The sequence below is a fragment of the Acipenser ruthenus genome, chromosome 13 (genome assembly GCF_902713425.1).
Source record: "Acipenser ruthenus chromosome 13, fAciRut3.2 maternal haplotype, whole genome shotgun sequence".
Lineage (NCBI taxonomy): Eukaryota > Metazoa > Chordata > Actinopteri > Acipenseriformes > Acipenseridae > Acipenser > Acipenser ruthenus.
The window spans coordinates 23,957,798-23,972,537 of NC_081201.1; the positions used below are offsets into that span (position 1 = coordinate 23,957,798).

Genomic DNA, 14,740 nt, shown 5'->3' on the forward strand with positions numbered 1-14,740 from the left:
AAGAAAAACATAACGGTACAGCGTTTTGGTGGCTTATGTTGTTACCTCAATTCTTTCTGGTGCATTTACACACTGCTGTGTTATAGTATTTGAATTTCACTCATACAAGCACAACATGTTATATTAAATTGTTTATTGTAACACATTTTTTAAGAACATATCCAATAGATTAGAATGCTTAGAATTACCGGACATCTTCCAAAAAAACGGACAGGGGGTCAAAGTACATAATAATAGCGGACAGTCTGGTAAAATACCGGCGGGGTGGCAACCCTATTACCTAGATTGCTCCAGTAAAAACCTAACTGTATAAATGGGTAATTGTATGTAAAAATAATGTGATATCTTGTAACAATTGTAAGTCACCCTGGATAAGGGCGTCTGCTAAGAAATAAATAATAATAATAATAATAATTATGCTGTTAACCCTTGGTGTGACTAATGTTTCAAAACAGTATTAAGGGAGCGATCTCACCATGACTCGACAACTCCTGGTCAAAGTTTACATTAAATTCTAATTCACTCAAACATGGTTGTGGATTGTCTTATAGAAACTAGGTAACAAAGTCCATCAAAGCTGACACAGATCCCAACACTTAGTCAAGTCAGGTCTTCACACATCATACTGACTCAACATCAACAACGTGTCTGGCTAACCCACTCCATACAGTGCTAACCCACTCCATACAGTGCTAACCCACTCCATACAGTGCTAACCCACTCCATACAGTGCTAACCCATTCCATACAGTGCTAACCCATTCCATACAGTGCTAACCCATTCTATACAGTGCTAACCCATTCCATACAGTGCTAACCCACTCCATACAGTGCTAACCTATTCCATACAGTGCTAACCCATTCCATACAGTGCTAACCCATTCCATACAGTACCTTCACCACTCTGTGCTCTCCTGCCCTCTGTTCTAAATTTCCTCTTCATTTCCAGCAGGTTCCCCTTGTCCTGGTCTCTATTCTGCTCTTGAAGTATTGGCTGGGGTAACTTTGTCAAATCCTCTCAAGATTTTAAAGACTTCAATCAATAATCCTAGGATAAATAAATGCAGTTCCCTCCCTCTACCATATCAGTAAAGGGATAAAAAAAACAACCTTTGTAACATTAATGTTAATCAGGATTATTTTATGATTGGTATATTAATTGGCCTTTTTTTTAAAAAAACTTAAATATATGTTCCGTTTTGCTGAAATAATGTAAGTGATGTTGTTTGTTTAAATATGCACACAACGTGATTTGTCTTTTTAGCTCCAGTGCATAATTAATAGAGATAACATCATTACCAGAATGCATAACATGGGAATCCTGGTGTTTGGTTCAGCATCCTTTTGTCTGTCAAAAAAGTAGCTTCCAGCATGCATAGATACACTTAATACCTTGAGGACTGCGTTTACCTGCATTACAAAAAGAACATGTGGTTTATTGAGTGTAAGGGAAAGACTGCACACTAGCCCACAGGTGACCACGAATACACATTTCACTGTACTGAACTCTGTACTGCTTCTGCTAGCCAATAATTAAAACTACCAATACAAGCAAAGCCTGCTTGCTAAAGCAGTAGAAAATAATGCAACAGGATTGTGACGGCTCCCTCTGTGGGAAGCTTAGAGACATTGCCTTTGACAGAGTATGGATTAGAAAATAAGCTATTGGAAAGGAGATTTAACAGAAGCTTATTAAAACCTAAATGCTATTGGTAATTTCAAGCTGCTATTTCACAGAGGGCTCAGTAAAAGTTCAGAACAGAAAGTCAGGAAGGCGTGAGCACAGATTTAGATATAATTAAGGTTCATGCAGTAAATGTAACAACACTGGTAATTAAACAAATATGTATGACAAGCCTTGGTTTGCGGACAGGCTTCTAATTATCAACATTTCTGATGTTCTTTATTAAGAGTTTTCAATCAATTACATATAAAAGCAATTTTAGCACAGTTTATTTTAATATGTTTTAAGTGACCTACTAATGTTGCCCTCAAAGTATGATAAGGATGATTGTTGCAACTGGTTATTGCTTGATGTCTCCAGTTTTTGTAACTCAAGAGTATCTGTATCTAGAACATTCTAGAATAACATTTTTTAATAGAATAGTACTTAATACTGTATCTAAGAAATTTTTACATCAGTTATTTTAAACAATATTGTCTGTCTTACTGGTTTACAATAAAATATATAAATGTATGTCAAAATGTCTTTCTTTTTTGTTTGTTTGTTGTTGTTTTAATTGAATTCATTTGGATAAAGTATAGTCCATGAGAAATTTTAAAGACTTAGATCAGCATTAATCTTGGATTACATGCACTTTTGTCAACCCCGAGGAATCTTTGGGCTAGACAGTTTCCTATTTTCAGATTGATGAAAAGAAAACTGTATTCTTCAAACTTCGATCATAGCTTTCTATGACAAGGGAGTCAAAAATATTCACACAGCTGCAGACTAATATTTTGAAAGAATACTGATGCATCAGTTGGTGGGTATTTATTTTTTTTTAATTATTTTACATTTTATGTGGAAAATGGTTAGTCTCATGATCTGCTGTATCAAAGAGCAAAAATGGATAAAAAATGCAACTTATAAAACAACAAAAAAAGCATTTATTTCTTTAAAATGTGGCATTACATATACAGTGCCTTGCGAAAGTATTCGGCCCCCTTGAACTTTGCGACCTTTTGCCACATTTCAGGCTTCAAACATAAAGATATGAAACTGTAATTTTTTGTGAAGAATCAACAACAAGTGGGACACAATCATGAAGTGGAACGAAATTTATTGGATATTTCAAACTTTTTTAACAAATAAAAAACTGAAAAATTGGGCGTGCAAAATTATTCAGCCCCTTTACTTTCAGTGCAGCAAACTCTCTCCAGAAGTTCAGTGAGGATCTCTGAATGATCCAATGTTGACCTAAATGACTAATGAGGATAAATAGAATCCACCTGTGTGTAATCAAGTCTCCGTATAAATGCACCTGCACTGTGATAGTCTCAGAGGTCCATTTAAAGCGCAGAGAGCATCATGAAGAACAAGGAACACACCAGGCAGGTCCGAGATACTGTTGTGGAGAAGTTTAAAGCCGGATTTGGATACAAAAAGATTTCCCAAGCTTTAAACATCCCAAGGAGCACTGTGCAAGCGATAATATTGAAATGGAAGGAGTATCAGACCACTGCAAATCTACCAAGACCTGGCCGTCCCTCTAAACTTTCAGCTCATACAAGGAGAAGACTGATCAGAGATGCAGCCAAGAGGCCCATGATCACTCTGGATGAACTGCAGAGATCTACAGCTGAGGTGGGAGACTCTGTCCATAGGACAACAATCAGTCGTATACTGCACAAATCTGGCCTTTATGGAAGAGTGGCAAGAAGAAAGCCATTTCTTAAAGATATCCATAAAAAGTGTCGTTTACAGTTTGCCACAAGCCACCTGGGAGACACACCAAACATGTGGAAGAAGGTGCTCTGGTCAGATGAAACCAAAATCGAACTTTTTGGCAACAATGCAAAACGTTATGTTTGGCGTAAAAGCAACACAGCTCATCACCCTGAACACACCATCCCCACTGTCAAACATGGTGGTGGCAGCATCATGGTTTGGGCCTGCTTTTCTTCAGCAGGGACAGGGAAGATGGTTAAAATTGATGGGAAGATGGATGGAGCCAAATACAGGACCATTCTGGAAGAAAACCTGATGGAGTCTGCAAAAGACCTGAGACTGGGACGGAGATTTGTCTTCCAACAAGACAATGATCCAAAACATAAAGCAAAATCTACAATGGAATGGTTCACAAATAAACATATCCAGGTGTTAGAATGGCCAAGTCAAAGTCCAGACCTGAATCCAATCGAGAATCTGTGGAAAGAACTGAAAACTGCTGTTCACAAATGCTCTCCATCCAACCTCACTGAGCTCGAGCTGTTTTGCAAGGAGGAATGGGCAAAAATTTCAGTCTCTCGATGTGCAAAACTGATAGAGACATACCCCAAGCGACTTACAGCTGTAATCGCAGCAAAAGGTGGCGCTACAAAGTATGAACTTAAGGGGGCTGAATAATTTTGCACGCCCAATTTTTCAGTTTTTTATTTGTTAAAAAAGTTTGAAATATCCAATAAATTTCGTACCACTTCATGATTGTGTCCCACTTGTTGTTGATTCTTCACAAAAAATTACAGTTTCATATCTTTATGTTTGAAGCCTGAAATGTGGCAAAAGGTCGCAAAGTTCAAGGGGGCCGAATACTTTCGCAAGGCACTGTAAATAATAAGTACATTATTTGAACATATTTCATGAATAATAATTAAATAAACAATGTTCAAACTTTGTAAAACAAAATTATTCTAAATCTAAACATATGCAAATACAGTATAAAATAATGAATTACAATATTCGAAGGCAGTCAAATACAAATCTTGGCATAATTTCCCCTCCTTTAATGGACAGATATTCAATAAATATTACAAAAACTACTACATAATTAATCCACTCAGAAATGTAATTTGATTGCTCATTTTGTAACATTTATCATTTCAGAAAAAAACATGCATAAAATGTTAAATACAGTTCTTCAGCTGTGAATTCTCCAATGCTGAAGACAAACATTACCATTTATCATTTCCCTGTCACAACAATATGGTACATACTGTATTGCACCCTGATGTAAACAGTTTTGATAAATAGGGGAACGTGTTTTGGTAAAAGTCAAATCTTGAATAAATACACATTTTAATCCATAGCTGGATTTCCAATAGCAAGATTATCAATTACACTTATTCATACAATATATTGTAGTACCACTTTTTATTTTTATTTATTTATTTATTTTACAGTAGTAATACATTCAGAAAAACACATTCATACAAGAAGTCTTTGTCAATATCTTTATCATAGCATACATTGACTTTTTGTCTAAATATCTTACTAAGTTTTTTGTTTGCTTGTTTATTTTTCGGTGCAACTAGGAATATTATTATATTAACTTATTTTCACAAATATATTTGCATTCGTTTTCTAGAAATGTATTTAATTTCTAATTATATTCACTAAATGAATGTTAATTTTTACAAATGTCAATATATATACATCAAAATATCCGGTGGTTTCTGTTACATATTTACATTAATATCAGTTTAATATCAACAATATGCAGAACAAAAATATAGTTGTATATAGTTATCTACTACCAAAAGAAAAGGGTCATCTTTTTGCTGTTTTATCACAACACATTTGTAAATAGAACTACAAATACATTCTTAAAGAAATATGAATCAGAAAATGTACAAAAAGATACATAGGTGAACACTATATTAATACTCATTATTAATGTACAGTGTTGTTTGAAAATCCCATGGTCACTTTACAATGCTGCTGTAGAAAAAATAAAGAACTCACCGTTTAGAAAGGGTATTTTGTGTCCCTGTGAAAATGCCTTTTGTTTTTAATATTGTCGATCTTGGAGTCTTCCTCTGAAGCAAATGCCTACAGTGTAGTAAGCAGTTATTTCAATATGCATCATCGACAGGGCCCTTTATGACTGGTGGTGGTTGTCCATTAATCTTGTTGCCCTTCACTATTAAGTTCCAGCCCTTTGTTATTCTACATCAGCACTGAAAAGTGCCCAACTGGGCATCTTATGCCTTGATATAATTGATGACAAAACTCTCTATGTCAGTGGTGCAGAACTCTGGCCCTGGAGATACAGGTCTTTATTCCAAGCAGATCCTAAATTAGTTCTTGAACCTGCTAAGGAACCTGAATGGAATGGAAACCCAGAATGGAATGGATCTCAAAAGCCAGTTGGGCACTACTGCTCTATGGATAAAGGATCTTATGCTATTTAAACCACACGTTTATTCTACAGGGCACACAAGCAAGAATAGTCACAATTCAGATACTGTACTGTATCTCGCTGATTAAGTGTCACTCAATGTAGCAAGTCTACAGTTTCTTTTAGTCAATATTTTCTATAACATATTTTCCTCCAGTCATCTAGTTGCCTATTTGGAATCTCTCTGGCTGGTAGGAGAAGAACCTCTCTGTGTATTCCTCAAGCTCAGCAGCGGATCCATTCTGTAGATAGGAGTAGTTCTCCTGCTGGAAATGCTCAATCTGCTGATTAAGCCATTCCCTCTGTGAGCTGCTCCCGCAGCGCTCTGCATCCGTTAGGATGCTGTTCAGGGCCATGATGTAGCTGAGGGCCATCTGCAGGGTCTCGTACTTGGATAGCTTCTTGTCCTGCCCCCACTGAGGCACCACCTTGCGTAGCCGGTCGAAGGCGGTGTTCAGACCCTGCATCCTCTTTCTCTCACGTGAGTTGGCCGCCATTCTCCTCCTGGTTACTCTCTCGACCTTCTCGGTTCCAGGCTCACATTTGGAAACTGTTTCTGAGCCAGAACCAGAATCTGCACAGCTTGATATGTAGGATTTCATATTCAAACTCTTCAATAAAAGCAACTAATGCAGCTTCTGTGGGGAGGGAAAGCAAAGTGATAGAGACTTAATATAAGGTGTCCAATTGTAAATGATGTATTTCAAACAGTTTCACACGTGTGTAAATCTGGTTTGAAAACTTAATTTTATTTTTCTAGCTGCTGATTACCACCACCTCCAACACTGTAATATATACTGTATACTGCTACTGCTACTGCTACTACTAATAATAATAACAACAACAATAATAATAGTTAATGGTTGTAAACTGTTGGAATAGCATTTACAAATGCTATATAAATCATAATGACAATATTTGGTTAGAAAAAACATTACAATATCACCTATTTTCTTAAATGATCAACATTAATAAGGTAAATTATATATTTAAATTAGAGAATACCTTGTACACGTGGCTAATATCGACAATTCTATGTTTTTTTTTAATCGAGCAACAAAAGATGACAATGTTGTTTTTTTTTTATATCTATTAAATAATATTAAAAACTGTACCTTCATATACTGACAACTCCAAATTAATAAATATATATATATATATATATATATATATAGAGAGAGAGAGAGAGAGAGAGAGAGAGTAATATTCTAATGTTCAAAGCACTGATGTAGTTGTTGTGTCGTGGACTCCCACTTTCAAAAAGATTTTTTAAGGAAAGGGTGACTAAATAAGTCCCTTCTCTTATTGAAGTTCAAGCTGATCTATAGTTCTGCATTCAGATCCACACGCTGCTATGCCAGTTCAGGAAAGCAAATCCACAAGATTCCATAAGATTCTGTTTCATATGTTCTCAACCCTAGTCCTAACATGCAGATGTGTGATGAGTCCTTCCTCCGTGCTGGACATCCACAGACTACTTTCCCTCATGTTGCTGAAGGAGGTATATTTATAACTAAGGATGTGGAGATGAACAGGTGGCAGCAGGTGGGGTGGCTTCCCCTTGGCTTCTCCTTGGCTTCATTGCTGAGCTACCCACTCTAAGAAGCACATACACACACACACACACACACACACACACACACACACACACATCTAAATGGGAACAGCAGTCATCTGACTTAAGCAATAGTTGAAGCCATGCAGTTTCTAGCACTAGCACCATACCATCTGGACTAATGTTTGGGGTCTGCAGCATCACAAAAAAACAGACAGAAGGTTAGGCATCCTTATAAGAGGATAATCCCTCAGTCCATAAATGCCATGTTTTCCAACATCTCAGCCGTATGAAACATATATAGTACCAGTTAATTTCTGCATCGTGTATTCTTGCTTTTATGTACCAGGGTGACCAAGATATGCTCAGGATGGTTTTGGGTTATATTACTTTAATTTATAGTAATTATGTTTCTCTTTTAAATCTGTTGGAACATTTGACTATTCCTGTTTTCCAGTCTGTGTTTAACACCTTGGACACTATTTTGTAACAAGTTCAAAGACTGTAAAATAAATAAAATATAAATGATATAGTCTTAACAAGAAACTAATTACATTTAACTTCTTTCAGCAAATTATATATATATATATATATATATATATATATATATATATATATATATATATATATATATATATATATATATATACACATATACAGTATATATACCAGGGTTGATATATCTGACAAATAAAAGGCATTGGGGTCAGGTATGATCATTTTTTAACTTACAGAACATTTTTAAAACGTGAATTTTGTTAATGGTCAGTAATTATATATTGGGCTATAAATAAATATTTCGTTTTTCTGTCCTCCCGTTCTTTTAACCCCAGCCCAAACACATTGTATATACACTCTGTACGGGCAGACCAGAAGGGTTTATATGAGGGGCAGTGTTTAGATCAGCGTAAGTTTGGATCATTAAAACGAGCCCCCTGGTGTGATTTGCTTTCTCTTTGCTTTCATAGATATAGGGGTGTGCAGAGAACTCATTACTTGTTCTCTTAATCATACTTGTGCTAGGATTTAGGACTGCAGCTGCTTGCCTGACTTCTGAACAGTTACAGACCCAGGAACTGTTTCGATGCATTTTGCATTTATTCTCCAAATAATGAGTAATAGCAAAATTACTTATGTATTACTAGTACTGTGGACATTACTATAATCATTACGATTAGTTGTTTGTATCGTTGCTTGGCATGGCCCCTAGATAAATAGTAGCTCATTCAGTATAGCATTGCAATGTATTTAATAGGGATTCATGTTTTTTTTTTTAATAAGAAATGTATATATGCTTTAGTTATGTATTATTATTTCTTATCTTTTATTGGATAAAGTTTACAGTATTGGCGTAACATTTATGAATTGCTGCTGCTCTTAAACACTGGAGAAATATTCTGACTGGATATTTGAGATATCCATGTCGATTAACGCCACTTTTGACACAAACAAACAAAAACAAAACATTTATCTCAAACATAAGTTACTTAACATTCCAGATTGATTAATTAGTTTCGCTGGCATGCATGCTTAATAATGCTTGCTAAATGAGAGAGTCATTTTTTACCTGAGATTAGATAAAGGGGCATTCAGAACAGAAGATAGGAGGCACTTTTTTACACAGAGAATTGTGAGGGTCTGGAACCAACTCCCCAGTAATGTGTTTGAAGCTGACACCCTGGGATCCTTCAAGAAGCTGCTTGATGAGATTCTGGGATCAATAAGCTACTAACAACCAAACGAGCAAGATGGGCTGAATGGCCTCCTCTTGTTTGTAAACTTTCTTATGTTCTTGTATTCTTAATCTCCATCAATGTGTGTTATGAAGACATACAACATCAATCGGGTAACTTTTCTGTAGTTTAGTACTAGATTGTACTTTTTTTATATATATTTATCAACTACTACAACATTTCGGAAAATTCGATGGCTTTAGCTAAAAACAAATATTAAGATACATGTAAGTACACTTTTAAATAACTGCTGTATTAGCTATTACCACAAGAGGGAGCCACTGCACACTGACAACACTTAATGGATTACAATAGAAATGTATCGACAAGCATAGAAATACTATATGGGTGTTAATACAAATATCTTTATAATTAAGAAAATAAGACTCCTTGTTCAGAGAGTTGCAGGAATAATGTTCAAAACTAAAAAAAGGAGCACATTTTATTTTCAAATTATTTTAAAATAATACACCAAATGTTTTTTGTTAGCATTCTAAGATGTCGCACATTCTTTGGTTATAAAGGCATCTCAGAGCAAGAATTTGGCCGGGGTAATCACGTTTGCTCCATATCAGACCCTAAATGAATGTAGACACTTTTCTAGATGATATGATCTGTTAAAGGTCTCACATGGCAGGCACTTTCATAATTATGTTAGGAGCTTAGACCTAAATGGGAATCTACTATGTGGCGATCCCATCTGTTGAGGCTAAGATTTTATTAAACCATTTTTAAGTCAAACCTTTTTGGAATTCATATAAAATACAATCTACACGGTATCTAAACAAGTGATTCTGTTCATACACTCTCAGCCATGAAAGCGCATTGTCTTTTACACAATCTAATTTACAACTTCCTCACCAAAGTGTCTAAAGAAAACAACAGTGATGCTGTTGGGAATATTTACAGTGAAGTGTAAAAAATGTACATTTAGGTTAGTGGAGGCACCTTTACTAAAATGTGTTTTAATTGATGCCCCAATCCCATTTGTAGATGACCCGAGCAGATACATCCCCAAAGTGGTTGTTGTGACATAGCGTGGTGGTAGAAAAAAACAAACAAAAAAAAAAACTACCATGTTAACTTGGTTATTTAAGTACTCTGTCAATAGTGAGCTTTTATTGTTCTGACTGCCCTATCAAATACTTTCAGTTTTTTGTCTCGTTGGAGTTGGTACTTCAGTCATTTATTTGTGTATGTGTTTTATTTAATTGTGTTAGATAATACACTTTATGAGAATTGTTTTTAAAATGTATGCAAAGTAGGGCCTACATCCTTTAGCAAAATAGCACAAGTGGGCCTTCAAAGGATTCAGTACACACAGTTAATTTAAGATTGTGGCAATAGACACATTGATTTCTTCAGATATTCTCTATGATTTCCATTTAGGGTGAAACAGCCCATCTCATAAATCCTTTTCCTTTTAATATTGTAAATACATGCTCTATAGATTTATTTCATCCCCCAAAGTTAGTTCCAGCTCTTTGAGGCATTGCTAGTCACTTGTTTCTACTTCTAGCAGCAGGTTACTAATGCATTCTGCAATTTCTGTAATGAGGGGAAAAATAAAGAAAAACCCTAAAGAAACAAAGAAAATAGAGTGTGGATTATAAATATGTACAAGACTATTAAAAAAAAATTAAAAGGGAGGCAAACCCCATTGCCTTTTCCGTTTTATTAAAAATGCTTTATTTGCTTGACTCTATTTGTTAACTCAACCTTGTTAATTAATCATCAAATTTGGCACTGTAGGTCATTCGCTTACATTAAAGGCCAATTTTCTTGTGCAGGGAGGCATATAATCTAATTCACCTTGTGACCTATTGGTTACAAATTGCCTCAGTTTGCCAGATGCTCCATGGGAGATGTGTGCTGTGTTGACTGCTTGTCCCAGCTCTCTTTGGTATTTCTCAGTTAGTCGGGTACTGTTCCTTCCCTTGGAGTGACTGTAGTCTTCCCTGCTTTATGTTCTGCATTAACCATGTGTCACAGTAAACGAGGCATCTTTTTGGCATCAAGACTGAAGCTGGTCGAGCAGTGACAGACTAATTAGATAGCTGGAGTCCTGATGCTAGACAAAGTGAAAACAAGTAGAAGTAAAAAGCTTCATTTGGTGGAGCCGTTTAAAAATAAGACTTCCATTTGTAGCCTGTAAGTCACTGAAGCATGTTCAAAGTGTCTGGTTTGTTTTAGTTATTAATATTGCTGTATATGTTTACTAAACGGCACTCGTTGCTGCTACTGTTCTCAAACAAATTATTATATGGTACTATAACATTTTCACGGGGACACAATGTGACATGACTGCAACTCTGCTCTTTAAATAATTCCCTACACATGAATAATTTGTGCCCTGTTGTAGAAAGTGCAATATTCATAGATAAATAATCTTTGTCTTTCAAAACTTTTAAATTAGATCAGTAAAACTGAGAGAATTTCAAATGGAATTAAAAAGGAGTTTTATTTTAAAATAAAAATGTGTTTGTGCTATTTTGTGCTTTTTGTGGTGGACAGTTTATATGGTGTTTATCAGGGCTTACATTTTTTATTTAAAAAGTGACTTGACTGGTTCTTTCTATATTTGATATTGCTTTTTCCCTTCAGAGGATTTCATGTGTATCCTGAGGACTGCTCCAATGAAATAACAGCACAGATGGAATTCCAATTAAGGCTGTACCTTTTGCAATAGTAATTTGCAACAGGAGTAAGTGGATGTTTTACAGTGTTTATGTATATATAATATATTAAAACAAACATATATATATATATATATATATATATATATATATATATATATATATATATATATATATATATATATATATTACTATTATGGGTGTTAAGGTTCAAATTGCAAGTGAATTTCATGAATACGTAAATTAAGACAATATTAAAGAATCTTAAATATTATTTTATTTTCGATAATTCAGGAACAGTGTATTAAACTGGGTAGATATTGAACTGCAAAAAAATAACAAAAATAACATATTACATTTTTTAGTTGCTGTCATTTGTCTTGTTTGCTTGGTTGGTGCTGCTGTTGGTGGAGGATGATTGTAAACCTTCACAGAGACAGATTTGTTAAAAGTGTGGGTGATGTCGAGTGACTTAAAACAAGACATTTTGTTTGAAAGTGGTTGGGGTGCCAGGAGTCAAATATGTGTCAAAGGTGAAGTACAATCTTCCAGACGAATATGCCAATTTGACGTCACTACTGCAGTATTATGCCTTTTTTTCGAATGGCTCAGGATGCAAATATAGCCTTCATCCAAATATAGCCTTTATATATATTTATATATATATATATATACTGTAGAAAATGCGGATGCCGGTGCTACAAAAGTGTTCAGGAACAACTTTTAAAATCTGGGGTGCCTCGACCTGGGATATAAATAAATAGAAGTCTCCTCCAGTGAAAAATCCCATCAAAGGAGAAATTAAGACAGCAACTCCTGTTTCAATTAAGTCCAAAGGAATTCTCAATAAAAGCAATAGTCTTAAAAACCACGGTAAACATAATAATGGCTTACGCGTTTTGACCCGTAGGTCTTCCTCAGACCACAATAGAGATTTAAAATATGTTAAAATAAAGACTATTGCTTTTATTGAGAATTCCTTGGGGCTTTGGACTTAATTGAAACAGGAGTTGCTGTCTTAATTTCTCCTTTGATAGGATTTCTCACTGGAGGAGACTTCTATTTAAATATATATATATATATATATATATATATATATATATATATAATTTGTTAATGTGTACTAAACGAAAAGCAGTGGCAGAAGGTTTGAAGCAATTCCCAAATACAATTTTTAAAACCAGAGAAAGAAAGGTTATCAAATTCCAAAATTCCATCTTCATGCTATGATGGAAACCACTTTATTAGCTGACATTAGTTTCCTACTAAACATTCTGCTTTAAGCTGTTTGTTTAATCATTGTTACTTTTTTCTTAATCAGTTTAAACTATTCCAGGTAGAAATAATAGGTCATTGCTCAGGTGGCCAAGCAGCAGAGTATTAAAAATGCTATACATTGTTAATCAGTTGTGATTTATTAGTAAGGAATTAGTTATACCTGATTGTGCAGTTTTGCTGGCTCAATGGGGCTCTAAACAGGTTATTTTTATTAATTATCACTGTGCTAATTGCAGACAAGAGGTTTTGCTAATTAAACATGCAACCATATGCAAAAGAGGCCAGGCTGCTGAGAAGTGCAATAAAAAGAGTGCTAGTCAACACAAACAAGGCAGGAGGGAGGCTCTTTTGGGGATTAAACAATGTAGTGCATTTATGCTATTGTTTGTTTGCTATATCCACTATTTCACATACTCAAGGCCATAGTCAGCTATGAAGCACCGAAGGCACGGGCCTCGGGTAAAATCCGACTAAGAATGATTTATTTAGACTCTTTTACACGTTGCTTTGCAGCAAAATAAAATTCATTTCATCCTTCATTGTTTGTACATAAATTCCCAAGTCCCGCTGAGATATCTACAGCTTCTGCGTTCTTCAAAATCTTTACTGTCTCAGTTCATACCACCATAGCCATGTTAGTTAAATGTGTTCGAATGGTTTTCGAAACGACCAAGGCTCATTAGTGACATTTTTACAAGATGAGGCAAAGTAATACTGTTGATTAGAAATAAGTACATATTAGCCTAATAATAAGGAATTATACATTCCCTTCGAAGTCTGCAGTTTATCAAAGCTTGTTTATTAATATTCCGATGCGAATGGCAAGCGCCTCTGTCATTTTTCATGGCTAGCTATGGCACTGATACTGGATGATTAAATATAGAATGGCCTGTCTACAACTCTTTCAGAGGTTAAGCCTTTATGTATAATTTACATATTACACCAGAGAGTCTGCTAACACAAGCACATGTGTGCAGAAAGCACTTTATTTAATATACATTTTTGCTACTATAAGCAAAGTTTTGAAGAATAACAGCATGTGCGAGACACCAGTTATTGTTTAGTGTTGGGGGAACAAATGAATTTCCATTGACGTGAAATGTCTGGATCTAATGTATGCATTAAGAGTAAGTCAAGCATGAAGAACTTCTGTTCAGAATCATCTGAATCCAAACTACTTCGTATTATGTAGTTACAAATTGCAGCTAAAACATTTGCAGAGTTATTATCCAACTATAGACTTTATATATATTTCATTTAAGTTGCGAGATGTGTTGCCTAAAACAGAAAAATAAACTATTCAGCTAATAGGAAAAATAGAGTTTGTTAAGCTTGAATTAAAAATAAGATTATTTTTACGACATATAAAGCTCAGTGACTAATCTTGAATATTTGGTAAGAAAAATCTGAATGTTTGGTAAAAAAAATTGTATTAACAATGAAATGTTTAATCACAATTTGATAAGAGTTTCTCCAGATATGCATACAGACAAATGGACGACAGATACACCCTTATATCCCCAGAATCTGATAGTCTCAATGACGTATGCTAAATAATGTTAATACCAAGTTTCAGAGAAATTGGATTAGCGTTTCTCCAGATATATGGAATAAATGTGTGAGCGTGACATACATAGTGTACGTATGTACAACTGCCTCCAGGGGATTTCATTACCAGCAAGGGAGAATAAGTCATAAT

At 35.0% G+C, this 14,740-nt stretch overlaps 1 protein-coding gene across 1 annotated transcript; it reads right to left on the reverse strand.

The window, feature by feature from the left end:
- Positions 1–3,793: 3,793 nt before the first annotated feature.
- LOC117418372 (transcription factor ATOH7-like) lies at positions 3,794–6,470 on the reverse strand. The gene has a single exon (XM_059035282.1). The coding sequence runs from the start codon at positions 6,439–6,441 to the stop codon at positions 6,001–6,003; it is 441 nt and encodes a 146-aa protein (XP_058891265.1). The 5' UTR covers positions 6,442–6,470; the 3' UTR covers positions 3,794–6,000.
- Between the last annotated feature and the right edge of the window lie 8,270 nt (positions 6,471–14,740).